Source organism: Strongyloides ratti (assembly GCF_001040885.1).
Source record: "Strongyloides ratti genome assembly S_ratti_ED321, chromosome : 2".
Classification (NCBI taxonomy): domain Eukaryota; kingdom Metazoa; phylum Nematoda; class Chromadorea; order Rhabditida; family Strongyloididae; genus Strongyloides; species Strongyloides ratti.
The window spans coordinates 8,768,298-8,791,726 of record NC_037308.1 but is presented as its reverse complement, the minus strand read 5'-3'; the positions used below and the strand labels follow the sequence as shown (position 1 = coordinate 8,791,726).

Sequence of the window (23,429 nt, the reverse complement as noted above, 5' to 3'; positions counted from 1 at the left end):
AGTATGTACTATATCATATTTAATAAACAATATTGAAAAATATTGAAACATTGATAAATTGTATTAAACATATTTAATAACTTCTAAGAAAATATTAAAAGTTGATATATATTTAAAAAATAATTAAAAAAAATTTTTATACTTTAAAAATACTTGTAATATTTAAAAATAAAAATGTTTTTATAAAGTTTCCAGACATCCTTCCTTGACTGTTAAAGATTGTTAGGCCTATTATTTATCTTCTTAAATAAAATATATGTTTTTTTTTTACAGTTTTCAATTTTAATATTGAAAATAAATTGTTTTATTTATAAATTTTTTTTTTTTAAAAAAATATAAATATATTGAAAAATTTATGTATTTTTTAACCTTATCCAAAAATATGATATTTAAGATCTTTATAAAATATTTAAAAGGCAGTAAAAAAAAAAAGATAAACTTTTAGTTTATATGATATTTTAATGGAATGTTAAATTTGTCATCTTTTTTGGGGTAAAAATAATAATATATATAAAAAAAATAATAATAAGGTATGGTATATCATACTAATATTTAATATATCACCACTTGATTGTATATTTATTTCTTGTAATAAAAGTTTATTTTTACCATTTTGTACTTTATATTTTATCAATATTTAATATTTTGAATAAATTTAATAATAAGATTTGACCATTAATTATTTAACAATTTTTGTCTTTTTTTCTAATAAAAATGTCATTCATAGATATATGGGTAAATTTAATAAAAATGAGTAGATTATTTGTGGTAAAGATATTTTTATAAAAAAAATTAATACTCCCACTATTTGTAATAAATTTTTAATGGCAAATTTTATCTATTTTTTTTAGAACCAAAGTTTACTTTCTCAAAACAATTTTATGAGAAAAAAGTTAAGTATTAGTAATTTTTTATTCATAGTTGTATCATTAAATGTGTATAAATATTTTAAACAAAATATCAGGTAAAAATTATAGATGAGAAATTTTTATAATATATGACATATTATTAATAAGAAATAGTTAAAATGGCATATAAAATGATTAAAAATTTGTCATACCTCTAATAGTATTTTGATATTTTCTTAAGAAATAAACTTTTTAATAAGAAATTTTTCATTTATATTTTTCATTTTATTGTATCAATCTCAAGAACCAACAACTTTTTTATAATAAAGATAATAAGAAATATTATAAATATTTATTATTATTTCAAATGTTAAATTTAAAATTATATAATATATCTATGAAAACTCTACAATTATAACTTCTTTTTTTTAATTAATTATTAAATTTTAATGTTACTTCTCTCATAAAACAATAATTTTTTTTTTGCAATAAAAAAAAATAACATTGCATTAAAGTTTTTTTTTTAATAAAATTGAAAAAAAATATATTTTATAATTATAGGAATCTTTAAAAATCTGAATACTTTTCTAATGTCATATAATTTTATGGCTTTGTACTTTATTTAATATTATGTTTTATTTTTTTGTTTTTATCTTAAAATATTTTAAACGAAATATTTTTTGAATAAAAAAATAACAATATTAATAGATATAGGATATTACATCATAAAAATTGTTTTACTAACATTTTTAAATTATAAAAATATTTATTTTATGTATTAATTTATCAAGATAATCTATTTTAACTTTAATAAAATATCTTTAAAGTCTTCTTTAATTTAAATTATTCTTATGGATGAATTTGACAGATTTCTGATGATATATATATTAATTTTTACTGATTACATTGTAGAGATATTTAATATTTATGCTTATTTATTTGCTATGTTAATAGGTGTAATCTTTATTATAAATTTTTTATATAAGAGATAATATATATTATTTAGAATATTTAAACGCCTTATTAAAATAATTGTATTTTATATTTATCTATATTTTCTAATTTTAGCTAAATATTCATAAGAAATAAATAAGTTTATATAAGTTAAAGTGTAATACCTAATTTTTTTATAATTAAAGAATAATTTTGTTTAATGAGTCACTTTTTCTTATATATAAAAAAAATAATGATATAATTAAAGTAAAAATTTTGTTAATTTTACTATATTATGTATACTATAAATTAAATTTTTATATCTTATTTTATAGTTAAATTTAACAAATATTATCAAAAAGCTTATTACAAATTAAGCATTTAATTGTTGGTTTCATTTTTTTTTATCCTTTTTTTTAATAAATTGCTTTTAAGATATTATGATAAATTGTTTCTGCCATTAAAACCTATAATAGATGTCATGTAAAAAAGTTTTCATATATTTAAAATATAAAAAACTAAATAAATTGCATCTGTGCTTTTTTGATTTATATCATAAAAAAATGATTTTTATTATTTAAAAAAATAAATTTATATTTTTAGTTTTATATTATATATATATATATATACTTTTTCTATTGTAAAAACTGTTTACATCTAAATTTATACTTACAATAACCTTTTTATTAATTAAAAGATAAAAAAAAAAGTTTAAAAAACAATGATATATCTATTTTCAAGTGTATATAGATAATTTTTAAAAACAAAATTTAACATTGATAATTTATAAGATATTTCTATTATATTCTTAAAAAATATTTTAACTTTTGTTGTCAAAAACATTTAAAATAATTAAAGACTTACAAAACCCTTCTTTATCTGAAGATTAATTCATTGCCATTTTTTCTTTTTTTTTCCTATACATGCAAATTTTTTTTATCTCTTTTTTAAAAAATGTTTAATATAAATATTTTGATATAAAATATAACATCATTTTTTTTTAATAGTAATATACTGTAAATAATTTAAACTTGTTTTAATGAATTGTTAGTTTTTTTTTATATGAAGATATAAGGTTATTGAAGTTTTAACACTTTAAAGAAATATAATATGAGAATTTTTTTTTATTATTATAAAAGTTTATTTTATTGTTAAGAAAATCAAGACTTGAATGTACCTATTTTTAACATTTAAATTATATTATTTTATAAAAATATAAAAATTTTTAACTATGACATCATTTTATTTATAAATACCTACATTTACCAAATGATTATCATCAATTTATTTATATTCAATAAATTATTCCTTCTTAAAAAGTAACTTTTTTTTTTCAAAATTATACATTTTATATGAAATATATAATATGTATAAGTTTTTTTTTCTATTTACATAGTATATTAAATGTTTCTTTATCATCACTATATATAAAAGTTATGAGAGAGTAGAAATGAAATAATAGAAAAGGAAAATAACATTAAAAGAATTAAACTAAAATTAGTAGTTTTGAGAATTTCCATTGTTATTACAAGGGAGAAGAAAAAAAAAGTTTTGGTTGTGTGATTAGCTTATTATATCTAAATTACAATTGTATGGACGGAAGTTTAAAATTCTAAATAATAGATCTAAACTTTTGTTTATCTCTATTGCAATTTGTTTATGTACACGCTATTGTGATACAAAATGTACTATTAAAAAAAAGTCATTTTTTTTTATATTTTTAAATATTTTGTTTAAAAAGATTTATAAAAAAATTGTTTGGTAATTTAAAAAAAAAATAAAAAAATTAATTAATTAATTTTATATTTATTTATTCTTTTTTTTTTACTAATGAAATCAGTCTTCTGGAACCAATGTATTTCTTTTTTTTTTCTTTTGGAGCTTTATTTTATAAAATTTAATTTTGTTTTATTTTAAAAAAATTTTAAAATAAAGCATCTTATAATTATCTGTTTTGTAATTAAATTTTATTATACTATACATATTTTTTTTTATATCTTTTTAAGAATAGATTTCTTTTTAGTTAAATTAATGATACTTCATTTAAAAAATTATCCACTAAAAATATAGTAAATTTACAAAATATGATTACTGAAAATAGTCCTAAAAATTTTAATAAGAATAAAAGAATATCTGCAATATGTAAAAAACTAGGAATAAAAAATAATCATGGAAAGATGGAGGATGAAAGTAGTAGTGATGTTAAATCAACTAATTCAATATCATCTGACAAAGCATCACGTTTGAATTATCTACAAATGTTAAGACATACACCAAATAGGTGTATAAGAGGATGTAGTAGTTATTATGGTTGTTGTTGTTCAAAAGGGGGTAAAAAATTAGCCTTTATTTTTGGTGATAGTCCACCTCGCCATACATATTTATCATTACCAGAATTTGCTAAACTTGCTAAAGCAAATCCAATTTATCATGAATATACATTACTAAATCAAAATATTACTCAGGAGGAGGAAGACATAAAAAAAGAATTTGTCAATGAAATGGGAAAAAAAAGATTTTTTAAAAATTTTCTTAAGAAATATCATTTAAAGGAAAAAAAGATTGAGAAGGCATCTGAAAATTACTTACATAAAAGTGGTAAGTTAATTGATAAAAAAAAGATAATTACTTTTAAATATCTTTTTCTTTTTCCTTTTTTTTTGAGAAGAACAAATTTTTTTCATATACCTTAAAATTATTATTATAACCTTTATTTTTTAAATATCAAACTAGTATGGTTGACTAATTAAAATACATATATATAAAATACCTAAAAGAATAGAAAATAAAAGTTGTTCCATTAAGAAGGGTGGGACTAATGTTAACCTTATAATTGTAACAACCATATATTATTTAATATTAGTATATTTTTTTCTATTGGTTCCATTTTGCCATTTTTGTGGTTGTTTCTTAAGTTAAAAAGGAAAAAAAAAGATATATTAGTTTTGAAAACCAATAGAATAATAATAGTGTGTGTTTTTGAAATTATCTCTTCAAGCAATAACTTTGTTTCTTATATATTCCTTAATATAAAATTTTACAATTATCTTAATATAGTGTCAATGAATTTTATTTATATATACACTTGCTCCTCTATTTGTGTTTAAAATTTGTGGTTATTTTTATTAATTTTATTATACTTACATTTCTATGTCTTTTTTCAATTTTGAATAAATTATTATTTTTAAATGAAAAATTATGTCATGTAATATATATATATATATAAGTTATTCTATTTATTTTGACCAAACCATAAAGTTTTTTTTTTTTATATGAATTCATTTGTATATCATTAAAAATACTTTCTTAGTGTAAAAATTTGTCATTTTTTTTACTAATAGATAAAGTACACAATGAATGTATTTTTAGAAATGATAAATTAATCAAAATATTAAAATATATTTAACAAAAAAAATTACTTCATTATCTTTGAATTTATATAATTTTAAAAGAGTATTTCATTATTTTCATAAATAGAAGTCTATCTTTGCTCATTAAATGCCTTCAGGCTGCTTAATTTTATTATTCTCCAAAATTTTCGTCATAAATTTTGAATTAAATATATATATATATATATATATATATGTCTTTTTTATCTTAAAAGATACAGATATATTTATGTTTTCAAATATTACATTCAAAATTAGTTCATTCTCCTAAAGTTCATGTCAAATTATTTTTGTATTTTTATTTCCTTTTATTTTGGTTACCATTAATGGACACATTTCTTTTTTACTAATCATTTATTACTGTTTTTCCATATATTTAAAAATTTCCTTATTATATATATATATATATTTAATTGTTTTATTAAAATTTTTATGTTTATAAAATAATTAATATCTTTTTAAATAATATATAAATTTTTCCTATGCATCTATAATATATTTTAATAATTTATATAAAAGTTGTTAAAAAAAATAGCTTGCCTTTTGTGATATATTTTAAAAAAAGAATTTTGACAGCCTTTGTCAATCAAAAATTTATTAAATTTTTTCTATATTAAATTTTCTAATTATTTTTTGTATTTATAGAGGAGAAAAATAGTTTATCTAATTCAAGTACATTGAAAGATTGTGATAATAATAGAATTGAAGATATTTTTTCAAAAAACCAAAAAAGGCATTCAGTTGCATCAATTAAAGAATGCCATTTACTAGATAAATCTACTTTAAAAAATTCATGTAAAAAAAATTATAACTTATTATATGAATCAGAAAAGTTAGATAGGCCATATATTTTGAATATTAAAGAGAGAAATTTTTCTTTAACACCAAATATTTTATTACCTACAACGGAAAATATTTCAAGTCAGGAAGTTTGTAATAATTCTATAAGAATAATAACTTCTAGTGAAAATTTTGGTAAAGGAATGAGTGTATCAAGGAATGATAGAAAATCTAATAAATCTAATAGAAGCAAAAGATTATTTACAGCTACACCATCATCATTAAGTTTATTTAGTAATGGGTACCTTTCAGATGCCTTTTCATCTGTTACAGCAAACTTCTCAGCAGGAAGTGGTAATTCAGATGTTGGGCATAGTCGTGGAAGTTCCATAGTAATGGACCTTCCATCAACATCAAATGTATCAAAAGATGGTAATCCAAAGAAAAAAAATAGTGTTACAAATCGATGTAAGTTTATCATAATGTTTAAAATTTTAATTTAATTATGGGAATAAGTATATAACTACATAGCATAAAATAAAAAACATTCCTCTTAATATTAAAAATAAAAGGAAAAATTTTAGTTTTATCTTTTTTTTATATAAAATACTAAAATTTTTCAATTTAATTTTAAATATCTTATCTTTTTTTATCAAACCATTTACATTATCCTTAATATCATTACTTCCATCTGTCTATTGTTATTAGTAACATTTTTATCAAATTATTAAAAGTAAATTCTTAAAAAAATAATTTAATTTTTTTTTTGTTATAAACTTTATTATAATTAAAAATTCATTTTTAATATTTTAAAATAGAAGCACTATTTAGGTAAAATTATTAAAATCATTTTAATGTTTAACAAACTTTAAAAATAGTTAAAATGTTTTTTATGTAAAAAAAAAATTTTTTTTTTTATATGGACAAATATTTTGAGGCTAAAAATAAGTTTAATATTATAAATAAAATATTTATATATATAAAATATAATATTTGAAAAGACAAATAAAAAAAAAAACAAACCATAATAGATTGATGAATATTAATTATATAATTTTAACAAAGAGAAAATTGTATAGTAAAAATTTACAAGTCAAAATAATTTTATTAATCTTTGTATGGTAATATTTGTTGATGTTAGATAAATTAGTTAGTCATATGGATGTTTACAAAAATAATCTTGTTACTTACTTTTTAATTTTTTTTTTATTTATAAAAACTATGGTTTTTTTTTTTGTTTACCTTTATATAACACCAAAATTATAACTTCTTCTCATTTATTTTTATGTCTACCATTTTATTAAACCTTATATATAATTTTTATATATATTTTCTTAATTAAAATAAGTTTGTTGGATATATATTTTTTTTATTTAGTTAATGGATTAAAATTTTCAAATGACTTTTTTAATTATAAATTAATTATCTTGAAATAGTAGCAAAAAGTTGTTAACTTTTCTTAGTTTTCTTTAATATCGTATTTTATATATATAAAAAAATTTTTTTTTTTTATAAAAAAGTACAAGTAATTCAATCTTAATAAAGTTAAATATTTCATTTTATTATCACAAAATCAATAAAAAAAAAACAAATTTTTTTTTAAAGTGGTTCTATACCAGAAATGAAATTATTTAAATTTGATTCTTTTTTTTTTTGATAAAGATATCAAGAAAGTAAGTATATGTTTTTTTTTTTATATAAAATAAAAAAAAACATTCTTCTTTTTATTTAACTGAGAATTATTGCTTTCTATCATATGTATACAAATTAAATAAATTATTTTCCAAGCTATTTTTTAACGATCTTTTCTATAATCTTTATATCTTTTATTAAACATCTTTGCTTTATAAAAGTTTTTTATTTAAATCATTTTAGATTAAGTTTTGTGCTTTAAGAATATATTAGAAATAAGATATTATAGGTTTGTTAATGTAATATATATAAATATTTAATTCATTGACATTCATTTATATTATATATACATTTTTATTTTATATTTTTCTTACTATTTATTAAAATAAATTAATTTATATAAAAATACCTTATTATATGTATAACTTATTTTTTTTTTTTGCAATTTTTTTGTATGTTATTATATAAAAAAAAATTGATACATAAAATTTTAATAATATTTTTATACAATGAAATGGTTTTGTATAATAATAACTTTAAACTCCTATATCTATATATATATACATTCCTAGTATGATAAAAAAAAAATTAAAAAATGTCAAGATATAAGAATGTAAGATATAGATGTTTATTTTACCATCAAATTTAGTGTATCATTATTTTTTAGAATATTTAGAATTATAATATAAATAGGACAATATCATTTATTAGACTTAATATTACTCATTCAACCATATTATAAATTGACAAAAAATTTTTTTATCATTATTTTAATCTTTATCTTTAAATTTTATCTTATTAATAGTGTTTAACTTAATTTTTGTTATATTGATAATTAAAGTTTTGTCGAGGAATGAAAACAACTTTTGCTAACTTTTTCCATTCTAACATCTTATTTAGTTTTTTTTTTCTTCTATCCAAAAAAAAACCATCATATTAGTATAGATATCTTTGATTATTTTATTTTTTTTAATAAAAATAAAATAAAACTTTTTTAGTTTAAAAAAAAACTATACTTTTCTTGTTTATATGGCATTTTGTTTCCTTTTTAATATATTATAAACTGCTATTTCACCGGAATAAAATCATTTTATAAATATATATATTATTTTAACACATATTATTTATATCAAGATTTCTAAAAAAAAAAAAAATTTCTGAGCATCAACTTAATTTTATTTTTAATATACATATTTATTTGTTGTAGGAATATTTTTATGGTAATGTGAAATTTTTTTAAACAATATATAAGGTATATTATTAGGTTTTGGTGATTAAATATGAAAAATTATGTAAAAAGAATTATTAATTATATTGTTAAATTGAGTGTATGGTAAAATTTGTAGTAAAAATTTTATAAATAATATTATTTATTTAGAAAAAGTAAAACTTTTTTTTTATAATTTAACTTTTTTTTTTTATTTAATTATTTTTCTCCTTTTAAATTTTGATGGTAAATAATATTGTAATATCCTAAAGTTAAATGATGTGACAAAAAATTTATATATCATAATTTTAAAAGTTTTTAGTTTAAATACATTAATAAGATGTCTATCTATTTTCATTAATTTTTCTTTTTAAAAATTATTATTTTAAATGATAAAAGTAAAAGTAATATATTAAAATAGTAGTACATAAATAAGAATATAAAAATAAAGTATATTTCTTTGTTATATACATATATATTAATATAATATAGCAGTTATATGAAGTATAATTATATGAATTTTTATTCCCAAGGTGATTTAAAAATTTATCAAGAAAATATTAAGATATTTTATTTAGGATATTTCTATTCATAATAATGTAAAACATTTATTTAAAAAAAAATAAAACTGTTGGTATTAAAAATAAAGTACAATCGTGAGAAGGAAGCTTTTTATTATTAGTACTAAGAAAATTTATATTTTTAGTCTTATCATTTCTATAAATAGTATAAATTTATGTAATTCTTGAGATGAATAGAATTTATATAAATAGAACAACTTTATATTTTATATATATATTTACCTTTCTTTTCATTTTTTTTGAAGATATATATTAGCAAAAAAAATAAAAAAAATATTGTAACAACAAACATACTTTTAATTATTATATATTGTTATTTAAATGTCTGCGTGATTAGCATACAATTGTATATTAATTTTATATTTCTTATTATAATTTTTAATTTTTTTAAACATTTTTTCTAAATATTTAAATATCTATTATTATAAAAATATTTTTATTTTATATTACCTATCATATATATTTATTTATATTATACATACATATTTATATATTATATAATTATTTTACTAGATCTTTTGATTTTTGCATCACCTAATGCAAAATTTAGAAATTTCTGAATCTACCAGAAAAAAAATAGAAAAATGTAATAAACTTTTTTCTTCCATAACAGGTGGAAGTATTGAGTCTCCTAATGTTAGCCACAAATCCTCATTCTCTTCTATCTCCACCGCCACAGGAATGTTAAATTTTAAAAGAGCATCATTGACATTGGCAATTTTTAATGAAAAAAATAAAAAAAATAGAAGCTATTCTTATGCTTATTCCCCATGGTCTCTGAATAATGATGAGGCTATGAAAATTAAAGATAATAGTAGAAAAATGACTGTTGGTGAAGATTTTGACAAAATTCAAGCTCCTTTCATTTTAGTGCGAAAGTTGTCAAAGGCTTTCTTCAATTCACAGAATCCCAGTAAATTAGGTAAGTTTTATAATTTTAATATAAAAATTTTAAAAAAAATAAAAACTTTTCTAAATAAAAGGAAACTATTTAATGAAGGAATAAATTGTATTTCTCAAACATTTTTTTGTATTAAAATTTATTATTTTTTTTTTTTTTTTGTTTAAATTGTAAAGTTATCAGGAAAAAAATATGTATGTCAATGTGTTAAAATTAATATTGTGTAATTTAATAGATTCACATTACTTAAAGGAAAAATTTATAATAAATATATAGTTTTGGGAAAAAAAAACAGTGTAATTATTTTTATCATATTCTGATAGACAGTTTTTAAAGTTTTATCGATGTTTTTCTTTTATTAGTTAGTGCGTCACAACAAGAAATAGTTATTATATATGAATAATTGTTAAATAATACTTAAATTTGTTAATAATATTTTAATTTTCAATAATAATTATAACTTCTATTTTAACTTTTTAATACATTATTCTTTATTTTTTTGAAAATATTTTTCTTTTAGAATGAATTATTATGATAAAATAAAAATTATTATCAAAAGAGGTGGTGATGTATGTTATATATTGATATTTTTTTTATAATGTATGTAACTTTTTTTGTCATTAGTACAAAACAAAGAAAAAATTAATTTTTCTTTTTTTTTTCACAAATATCTATTCCCTAGTTACATGATTTATTTTTTAATTATATTGTTATCTTCCAAATATTTTTAAAAGTTAGCTTTCATTAGAATTCTTTTTTAAATATTTTATAAATAAAAGTTTAAAATATGTATTAGAAATTATCTTTATATTCAAGAATTTTAATTATTTTTTTTTAATGTCTTAAGGATATCTTAGTTAAGAAATAAGATTTTAAAATATAATTAACTTTGTTATAATCGTTTAACAGTATTGCACTTAAAAACAAGTAAGTTAAACATAGTAAGAAAGAAATAATGATTTAATAGTAACTTTTTTAATACTATTTTTGTGTATTTATCAATTTTATTATAAAAGTATAATATAATTCATGAAAATACTTTAAAAATGTAATAAATTTCATAGGAATATTTTAAAAAAAAATTTTATTTATCCTTCGGTAGAAAAAAAAAACATTATAAAATGATGTTTTATTTTTGATTAAAATTCTTTTTTTTATATATATAAAAATTTAATTTATCGTTAAATTTACATTTTAATTTTCTTCAAAAAAATCTTAATGGTATTCGTAATATTCTTTTTATTTCCCAAATTTATAGTTAATTGGTGAGATTTTAATATATATTATAAATAAGGTATTTAATATTATATCATTAAATAATATAATTATTGAGAGGAACTTTATAAATAGAAAAAAAGTTAATTTTTTTATTCTTTTTTTTTATGCTATTTTGTTATTACATAAAAATAGTATTTTGTAAAGAAGTTTAATTTGTTTAATCATCCGAAAGTAATAGCTAAATTTCAATTTACTGAAGCTTAAATATTTATAACTATAAAAAAATGAAATTATTTTTTTTTAAATAAGTGTTATTTAAATAAGTTTTATTACTCCCAAAATCAAGATAATAATACTTTTGAATTTGAATAGATTTTTTTACAGGATTAAAGTTAAAATTATTTGATAACAAAATAATATAATTGTTATATTGTAAAAGTACAAATATATAGACAATTTTTCTTTGTAAATGTGTTTCATTTTTTTTAGATATTTTTTCATGGAAATATAATTTACTACTCTTTTGAAAATAATTTTAATTTTTTAATTTTCACCGCTTTTAAATTATATATATAAAATATGTACATTTATGTTTTAAATCTTTTTTATTTATTTTCAAGTTGTCATTATAATTTAATTTCTTTAAACACACCTTAATATTAGAAATAAGAGTGCCTTTTATCAAATTAAGACACTATATTTTATAGTTAGATATTCAAAAAAAAAATAAAGATTTATTATTGTTTTTTTTTGTTTTTTTGTCAATTTTTAAAATATATATATGTATATATTTATTTTTATATATTTTTATATAAAAATATAAAGGTAATATGATTCTAAAATATCTATTTCTTTTTACTAATATAAAAAACCACCTTATACATTGTGGTAAGAAGCATATTATTTATAAAAATATAAATATATTTTCATGCATTTTTGATTAATAATCTTCTAGAACAACATAAATGTATGAAACGTTAGTATACTAATTTATTATATATCACTTAACATAATCTAAAATTACCAAATTTCTTTTTTAATATTTATAAATATATTAAAGTAACCTATTTAAAATGAGATATTTTTAAAAATATTTAGTTCTTCTCTCAAAAAAGGTTTTTTTTTTTTTCTATCAATATTTTTAAATAATTTAGAGAAAATAGAAAAACTTTAAAATTTTTATGAGTTCATAAAAGTATCACAAAAAAATTTTATACTAACTATTTATTTAAAAATTTTTATACATATCTAAAACATTTCATTAAAACTTTCACTTTATTATTTAAATTGAGATGTCTAAAATTTTTTTTTTATAAAAGGGCAATAAGATATTATATCTATTATATGATGAATAAAATATTTTATAAATTTATTACTAGTAATTTTTTTTTAGGAAAAAATATTTAGAATTTTAATCTTTTATTTTCTAGTGTTTCTTTTATCTCACACTATTTATTTTTTTCTATCAATTTACCATTACTTAAAAAAAAAGGAAGAATATTATCATGTAACAAGGAGAATTGTTAATTATTTTTTATCATCTTAAAGCTTGTTTATAGTGTATCTTTTTTTTTCAAATATCACCTCATTTACCCTTCAAATTGTATTTTGTCATTATTTTGTTCCAGTAAAATAAATACAAAAATATTTATTTTAGATTTTTAGTAAAATTTACCATCCACTTTTTTTTTTAACATATATTTTATTTTTGATGTTTAATTTTTTTTTTTGCTGTTTCAATTGACGGGTCATGTAAATTATCTTATTTATGACACCTACACTATCACTTCAATAAAATCACATAAAATAATAATAATGATACCAATTTAAAAGAAATAATATTTTATTATTTATTTTAACCTTTATTATATATAAAATTGTTTCTTATCAATTTATAGAACTATATAAACAGAAGATAGATTGTCATATCAACAAATTTTATATTTTATAATCAGAAATTTGTAAAATAATATATGAGAAGATAAGAGATAAAGTGTTTACATTTAATAGGGTTAGTTTGTATAAATATGGCTAAAGGTAAGTTATTTTCACTTCATTAAATAGTTTCCTGTTCATTAAACTATATAAATATGTGTAAAATAATTTTTTTTTAATGTTAACATAAATTATTTAAAATTAATATATATGATGTTCTTTAATGAATAAATATATTGTATCATATTTATTTATCATTTTTCATATTTAATATTATTTTTATCTAATTGCATATTGTAATCTTATTTTATATACAAATATTTAAAATTCTTGTTTTTTATCCTTGCGTTATTGAACTTTTTTTTTTTTTTCAATAAACATTTTTGTTGTCATTAAGAAATTATTTTACAAATATATATTTCTATATTTTTTTTTTCCTTTAGACTATTGAAAATATTTTTTAATTTTACTAATGATGAAATTTTTTTTTTAACTGAAAAAATTTATTATTATAGTTTAGAAATGTACAATTTTTAAAATATTATTAATTTTTATCTTTATTTTCGCTTAAAAGACATGTCATAATGAGTATTTCATTAAATTACTCATATTTCAAATTTGATTATCAGACACTGAATTGCAAAATTAATTTTAAAGTTATGTTATTTTGTATGGCTATATATATACATATATATATATACGTCATTTAATGTTTCTTACTTAAAAATGTAGACTCTAAAAGTTTGGAGGAATGGACTTTTTTTAAAAAGTATGACATAATTAAATAATTTTTGATAGAGTAAGAAAAAAAAAATTTTTTTAACTGAAGAGAATCTTGAAATTATTTTTAAAATATTAATATTTTACATAGTTTTTTTTTTTTGAGATAAAAAATTTAATACTATTTATTTTTAATCCTTTTAAGAGGATATAACTAAGATAAAAGAAAAAACAAATGACATGTATATATTTACAGAATTTTTCATTTTAGAATCTTTTTTATGATAATCTATATCCTTATCTAAATATATCAGAAACTTTAAACAATTTCTTTAACAGAAATGAGATATTTTTATTACGTATTATATATTACATAATATTAATAATAAAAAAAAAGTTAAATTTCATGCTGCATTTATTTTATAATACATTAATATACATATTTTATTTTTTTTTTTTCCTGGTATATTTTGTTCTTATTTATTGGTACAAATATTTTAAAAGTCGTTATGTTAATATTTAATTATATATGAATATAAGTTTTTTAATTGTATATGTTATTTGATTATTCATATATAATATCTAAATATTTTGTTCAATTTTTATTGTTTAGTTTATTTATTTATTAAATTGAATATTAAAATTTTATTATAATAATTTTAAACTTTTAACTAAAATTATTTAATCATATAATTAAAGTCATGTTTTTTTTTTAATTTATTTTATTAAAATATTTATTATATATGTTTATATATATTACATTAAAAATTTTGGGAAAGGTTGATGATAAGAGAAATGTTTAGTGAATTGTTTACAATTATCATTTTTATGTGCTTTGGATGAACAAGAAGATTAAAAAGAAGGACTTTCAAAATATACATGTTAACTATAAGTAATATTACTTCTATATATTGAGTAACAAGTATGGATGGATGTATATATGTATACTTACCACATAGCAACAGAAAAAATTTGTATCATTAAACGGAATATTAAATAATATTAAACAAAAAAAAAATGAATGATATGATGGTGAAAAAAAAATTAAAAAAAAAAAAAACTCTTTACAATTGTAATTATAGTTAACAAAAAAATTATTTCTTTCTTCTTCTTCTTCTTTTTTTAGTTTTGTCACTTCTATTTTAAATATAATTAAAGTACATGTACATTTAATTATTGAAGAAACTTCAAAAGTTTTTGAATTAATTATAAGCATACTTACTGTTTATATTAAATAAAATTTAATATACCTTTTTTTTCTGTTATCACTTTTAAGGACATTTTTTAAATTACCTCTAATATTTGTGAATGATTTATAAAATAAATTTTTTTTTTCCTCTAATATTTCTAATAATTTATTATTATAATATAGTGGTAATAAAAAGAAATAATAATTTTTATTGCTTAATGCGTGTTTGTTAATGTCTTAAACAATAATTAAATATTACTAATGCATTAATCAATATTTCATGATAAAAAAATTTTAATTTTTGTTATTATTAAACTACTTTTTTTTTTAAACATCTAATACAAAATATTTAAATTATATTTTAAAGAATTAATTCAATGTTTTAATTTTTTATTCCTCAGTTAAATATTTTTGTTGAAGTTTATTTTTATCATAAATTTTTTATAACCAATTGATAAAAAAATTTTTACTATATAATTTAAAGTTAATTCAATATTACTTATAATATCATTGATTTTATTTATATAAAGTTGTTTAAAATTTATAACAATTTATGTTCTAATTTCGTAATGTAAAAATTTTATTTGTTTTAATAAATCTTCTTTTTTATATATTTTTTAAATTATGCCTAAGCCTCTTTTGGTTTATTTTTTTGTTATATTTATAGAGTAAAAAAAAATTTCAATTTTTAAAAATACTAATCTTGTTCTATTATTATATTGTAGATATTTTTTTTTTAAAAGTAATTTATATATCATAAAATAAATTTAATTTTTGATATCATCATTCTTTTTTTTTGAAACTGATTTTAAATAGGCATATTATATAATTATTTGATTATACTTTAACTATATTTATTCATTATAAAATTTTATCTTATTAAAAGTAAGAGAAATATATATTTTAGTTTGAATAAAATTTAATTTTTTTCCAATATTTATTTATATATATTTATAAAATAATATGTTTAGTAAAACATCTTTAGTTACTTATAGAAATTGGACCATAAAGATTTACATAGTAAAATTATATCAACGCTATTGCTATATTTAAATAACATAGGTCGTAGGAGAAAATGAAAAATTTTTTAAAAATATTTTTTTTTTCTCAATAAAAATATAAAGGAAATTTATCCATTTAATTTGAAAAATTAACCATTAAAATAGTTAAAAATTTTATATATTTTTTAATTTTAAGTATAAATCTTTTATCTAGATTTATAATATTAAAAAAGACAATTTATTATTAAATTATAAAACATTTTCAATATAATTTTTATTTTATACTCTTTTATCCATCCTATCCATATATTCATTAAATTGTTATTTTTAAAATAAAATTTTTCTTTTTCTATAGTCAGAAATACATTTTGTATAAATATTATTTAACTCTATATAAAATATATAATGATATTTTAAAATCACAAATATAGTAATAAAAAAATTTTTTTTATATAAAACTATTTTAATAATTTTATTTTCCCTATAAATAATTAAAAGTTTTTACCAAGATGTCAGATGTATTTTTTATCAAATGACCTCTTTATATTTTAAAGTTTTTGTTTTATATTTTTATATAAAATATTAGAGCTTACAATTTTATTGACTATTTTTAAATTTTTAATTTAACTCTTTTTTATTTTTGTCTTTATCATTTTAGAAAGAAAATAGTCATTCTTTGTTTTTAATTTAAGAATAATTTAAGTAATAATTATTAAAAAAATTTTTTATATTATTTTTTTTATACAGTACTATATAATATCACTACAAAATATAATTTTATTTCTTTAAAATATTTTATAATTTTAATAATATAAAAAAAAAACTATTAAAAAAAGAAATAATAAAATGAGTGATATAAATCAAGAATTTTTTCCAATGATATCATTATTATTTTCTACTTCAAATTCATATACATCCAAAGATTCAATATCTAAATCATCAACTCAAACATTCTCTGCAACACCAATTAATGAAAAAAAAACTTTTGATTATGATTATAATACTAATCGCCAAGAGAGTTCATCATCTTTGATGAATAATCAAGACTCTTATCATCAACCACTAAAACCTCCCAGTACTTTAAGTGGTAGTTAAAAAAAAATTAACATTAAAAAAAAACATGATATTAATTTTTAATAATACATAATTAATATAGATATATAAAAAAATATAATTCTAAAATTTTGTTTTTTTTATTATTATTTTATTATTTTTTTTTAGATCTTATGAATGATTGGGAAATCGGTGGTACACAAAATGCCTGGGTGTGCCCTAGTGATAGGCATCTTCAGTTACGTGCACAACTAAAATCTGGATGGAGTGTTAGGACGGCAAAAATTAAATCACCAACTACTTCAAAAGGACAACCTTCTGGTATCACTGAAGAGGAACAGGAACATATAAAGCGGGTACTGGAGAGAGCAGAACAAGGAAAAGTAAATGAACAAATTCGTATTGGGTATGTATAGATAAAAAAGTTTTACATTTATCTTTTTTTAGTAAAATGGTTGAAAGATTAGAAAATTTAAAAGCTCGAGCAACTGGAAATGGAGTGACTCAATGTTTACTATGTTCGGCAGAATTTGGTTTATTTACTTCAAAAAGTTATGCTGCTATGTGTAATGATTGTAGAAAGTATGTCTGCCAACGAAGTTGTGGTGTTGATACTTTCGATCAAAAAAAGATGGAACCAATTTTTTTGTGCAAAGTTTGTAGTGAATACAGAGAAGTTGTGAGGATTTTATTTTATTTCATTAAATTAAACCAATTTTTTTTTTTAGATGTTGAAAAAAAGTGGAGCATGGTTTTATAAAGAGTTACCAACATTTGTTAGATCATCACCCAGTGTTGAAGAACAGGAACCTAGCTTTTTAAGATATACTAGTGTTAAAAATGATTTAAATAAAAAAAGATATCAAAGTCCTTCCTCTGGTATGAGTAATGGAAGAATGGATAAAAATTCTTTTCAATCTAAAAGTGGTAAACAGTACCCACCAACACCAGAATCTATTGTTGGAAGTATTCCAAATTTTGTTAAAGATAATCCATCTAGACCAAGGATACAACCATCATGGATTAAAGAGAAACCAGTTGGTAATTCAAGTTTTAATAGTGAAGCTACTCATACATCTTCAGACTCAGAACCAGATGATCGTCCAGGATATTTAAAAAAAATTAGTAGAAGACAGTATAGACCAAAAGATTTCCTTCAAAAACAATCATATATCCCGGATTCACTATCACAAAATTTACCAACAATAAGTAAAATTTCTAAAGGAAGTATTGGTAAAGGAAAAAATTCACAAAGAGCATATGATTCAGGTAGGAAAAATTATCCAATGATGGTTAATTTTATCAAAATCTTTTATAGATGACTCAGATAATGATTATTGTCACCGTTCAACACCATCAACCTCACCTCGATTATCCTTAGCAACACCATCAAGTTTTGGAGGAGATGATTTTTCCCAGAATCCGACGACAGTCGTCTCGAACGACTACCCATTGGACACAAAGTCCATAGATTCAGGCGGTGAGCCAAGTAGTCAGTTCATAACTAGAAAATTTCTTTGTAATAAGTTTGGGAATCTAATTTATTAGTATCAAATTTTATAATTCCCAAACTTTGTTAAATGTTTCTTTAGTTTTTCTATTTTTTTTTTGTCTATCATTTTATATATTGATATTGTAAAATGTTAATTTATCTAGTGTTACTTTTATATTTTTATTAAAAAAAAAATGTGGTTGTTATTTTATTGTTTATTTTACCATTAAGTTTTTTTATTTTTTTTTTTTCAGCTGTACCTATCTTAAAAATATTACCTTTATTGCATTGAAAAAAAAAAAATTTTTTTTTTGTTTTCAATATTTAATAACATTTTTTTATAAGACTTTTTTTTTTAGTTGTACAATCGGATCACTCAAATCATCAATCAAATACATTATCTAGTTCAATTTCTGGGGCTGAATTTCAGCGATTAACATCACCATCAACATCACAAAATGAATTGGGACACTTTAATTCATCTATAAGAAAAGGATCATACAATTCACCTGAAAGAGGAAATTCAAGAGGATCATCATATCCTATTGTAACATTACCTCAACAAACTGATAATGGAACATATATCTTACCATCATCATCAACTAGTTTACAACAAGCTAACTATTCATATAAATATTCATCTTCTCCTAAAACTTCAACTAGTTATGGAGGAAATGGAATTCATAAATATTCTTATAATTTTCAACAAAGATCCTCAAGTGCCACACCCGAAAGGCAATCTCCAAAAAATTATTATAACAATAGTAATAATAATAGTCAAAATATATCAACAACTATTCCTCCCCGACCACCATCAACACCTTCAATAAATTTAACTTTTGCAAATAATATTCGATCATCATCAACCAGTTCAAGTACCTCTTCTTTAGGTCAAAGAACATGTAGTGAAGGAAATTCTTTTTTTGATAATATTTTACCATCTAATAATAATTCTCTTTTTACATTAGATCCAGTTATGGAAGTTAAAGGTAGTAGTGCTGTCACACCAAATGATATTCCAGCTTCTATTGAGGAGGCTGTCAAGGAGAATGCCACAACACCAGCATTTATGAGTGATCAAGAAGGTGATGGTAAGTATTTTGATCTTTTTTTTTTATTGTATTTATTTCACAAAATACTTTTGAGTTAACTATAATTATTAGAGTAATTTTTAAAAGTTTATCAAATTTTTTTTGGAAAAAAAAAATTAATTTAATTTTTTCTTAAATTAGTTTTATTTTATAAAAATATATTTATGTTAAAAAAAAAAACATTAAAAAATTACTCTAATAATTTTTGTAAATAGTGGTTGTTTTGTTTGTTATATATTTGTGTAATGATTAGATATACCAAAAATAACACAAAATAAGGCTCGTTTTGGTATTGATGCAATTGGTGATGTCTTATCCCAGCGACCTCGACTTCCTGCCAATCGTAGTGTATTTTCCTTAAGAAGTCATGGAGTTTCTTTAACTCAGGAAGGGGCAGAAAAAATGATAGAAAATTTTCGTGATACTAGTAATGCATATATAGGATGTTTTTGCCTTCCACGAAATCTTTTTAAAAGAAATAAAAAAAAGTTTTTCTATATGGAAGAAGGTAATAATGAATATTTAAAAAAGGGTAACAATATATCATATGCATTTTAACCAAATGTTTTGTTATAAAAAAAAAAAATTTATTGTCACATTAATTAATACTTATTTATTCCCTGAAAATTTTAAAAGTACTTATTGTCGGTAACTATTTATTTTAATTTGTTAAATAATTTGTAATTTAATTAGATACTCATTTATAAAAGAAAAAAAAATTTAAAAGAGGAAAAAAGTATATTATATATGTATATAATATAAGTCAATTAATTTATGATAGAAATTAAGTTGACAAAATTACTTACTTTTATATATTAGCCTTTCCTATGTTCATTATTAATTATGTTATTATTTCAACCTTATGCTTTTTTTTATTTTTTTTTTTAATAATTAATATTATTTATAAAATAATTTTATTTTATTAGATGTTCTTGGTTCGGTACAATTTGAATTAACTTATTTTACAAAAGAAAAAAAACTTGTAATTCATTTAATTTCTGCTAGAAATTTAAAAGCAATGGATAGTAATGGATTTTCTGATCCATATGTTAAATTTCACCTGATACCAGGTAATATTAAAGCAACTAAATTAACCTCAAAAACAATTGAAAAAACTTTAAACCCAAATTGGGATGAGGAGTTAGTTTATTATGGGGTTACAGAAAAAGAAAAACAAATAAAAACATTAAGGATAACTGTTCTAGATAGGGATAGAATAGGTAGTGACTTTCTTGGAGAGGTACGTGTTTTATTAAGAAAATTACCAAATGGTGTAACACAAAAATTTAATCTTTATCTTGATAGTGCAATGAGAAGTAATGCTCTCCATGAAATGACAACAGAACCATTAATAAGAGGAAAAATATTAATAGCTATATGTTATAACTTTTCACAAGGAAGTTTAATTGTAAATATTAAAAGATGTTCTGAATTAATTGGTATGGATAGTAGTGGTTTTTCTGATCCATACTGTAAAATTAGTCTTACACCAGTAACAAATAAAAATCATAGAAAAAAAACAAGCGTAAAAAAGAAGACATTGAATCCTGAATTTGATGAAACATTTAATTTTGTAATACCATACAAAGATTTACCAACAAAAGCATTAGTTGTTAAAGTTTATGATCATGATGTAGCAAAACATGATGACTATATTGGTGGTATTGTTTTATCAACAGCTGCCGAAGGTGAAAGAGGATTACAATGGAAAAATTGTTTAGAAAATGCCAATCAATTTTTTGAACAATGGCATGAACTTGAAAAAGAAGATTAAATTATTGTAGTGATATACAAAAAAAAAATTATTATAATATAATATATGACATTAATAATATGTATACATTTTATTGATAATATAATATATTACTTTAAAATTTTCGGGTTTAAATTAAATAATAAATAAAATATTTAAAAAAAAATTTTTTTTGTATAATAAAGAACTCTTATAATAAAAATATTAAAAAAAAATTTTTTTAAGATTTTTAATAAATAAGGAAAAAAGAATAAAAAAAATATTTTGATATATATTTTATATATACATAAAATAAATGCGTTTCAGAAACCTTAGAACCATAGTATTATATAAATATATTTTATAAAATTGAAGGTATCATTTAATATAAAATATAATATTTTATAATAATATATTAACCTATGTCAAATGGCGTTACAATTTAAAATAAATAAGATAAATTTTTGTTATTATAGTTTAGAAAAGTAAAAATAAATTGATCAAAAGTAATTATGTCCTTGGTAATTTTAAGATAAATTTCTGTTAGTGTTTATATAATTATTTAATAGTAATATGGAGAAAAAAAAAAAGAAATTTAGATATTAGTTACTAATTATATCTTTTATATAGTTAAATTCAATATATGTTAAACTTATATTGTTTATTATAATTTAATACCATTGTTAGGTTAGAATAAATTTTTTTTTAAAAGTAAAAGAAAATTATTTTTATATATTTATTATTCATTATTGTTCGTTTTTTTTAAATATCTATTATATATGTATATTTTTTTTTATTTATTTTAAATAAATTTAAAACAGTATATTATTGAAAATTATTAACATTTTCAGTTGCTATTTATGATTTTTTTTTTGTATAAGAGATTATATAAAAGAAAGTATACCGCTAATAAGATAAAATATAAAGATTTTAAACTTTTAGATGTTACTTTTTAAAATTAACATATGTTATGGGTTAAAAATCTTTACAAATGAACATTATTTATATTTTATAAAACAAAAATCTTGTAAATTAAGTCGGCAATTTTTCTTACATTATTCTTAATATGCCATTTATCTTGTCTTTTACATGTTTTACACAATTAATATGTTTAAAAGTTTTATTTTAATTTTTTTTTGTTCTTTTTAATAAATATATACATATATCTATCACTCTCATTTATATTTTATCTTTCTTTTTTTTTATTATAAAAATGTTTAACAATAGATTATCAGATGATTGTTCCATAAATTTATCAAAATAATGGTAAATAAATGATGACAATGAAATAAGAAACTTTAAAACTAATCATTTTTAATAACTTTTTTAATTTATTATTATTATTATTATATACAATTACACTATGACATAACTTTTGAAACTCTTCGACAATCTCAAAAAGTTTTAATTCTATATTATACCATGAAAAAACTGTTATATATCTATACATTAATACATATTTTTGATGGAATCTATCATAAAAATTATTATAATAGTTAAAAAAAAATTTTCTTATATGGAAAGTCTCATCCACACTTTTTTTTCTTAAATTAAATAAAAAAAAAAGAATATTGTTTTGAAGATATTTTTATTAAAAATAAAAATAGATAATTATTGTATAAATAAGTTTCATTAATGTGTTTATATAAGATTTCCACTAGAATTATTACTTTTTTATTAATATGTTAAAAAAAATGGAAGAATTTTATGAATAAAAATGATGTTAT

At 18.2% G+C, this 23,429-nt stretch overlaps 1 protein-coding gene across 1 annotated transcript; it reads left to right on the top strand.

Moving 5' to 3' along the window:
- Positions 1-3,865: 3,865 nt before the first annotated feature.
- Positions 3,866-21,744, top strand: SRAE_2000279000 (Rabphilin; the record flags this gene model as incomplete). Its single annotated transcript, XM_024653901.1, has 10 exons — positions 3,866-4,379; positions 5,816-6,418; positions 10,242-10,292; positions 17,556-17,793; positions 17,835-18,066; positions 18,116-18,656; positions 18,706-18,879; positions 19,239-19,970; positions 20,224-20,478; positions 20,897-21,744. The coding sequence occupies 10 exons, from the start codon at positions 3,866-3,868 to the stop codon at positions 21,742-21,744; spliced, it is 4,188 nt and encodes a 1,395-aa protein (XP_024507332.1).
- Between the last annotated feature and the right edge of the window lie 1,685 nt (positions 21,745-23,429).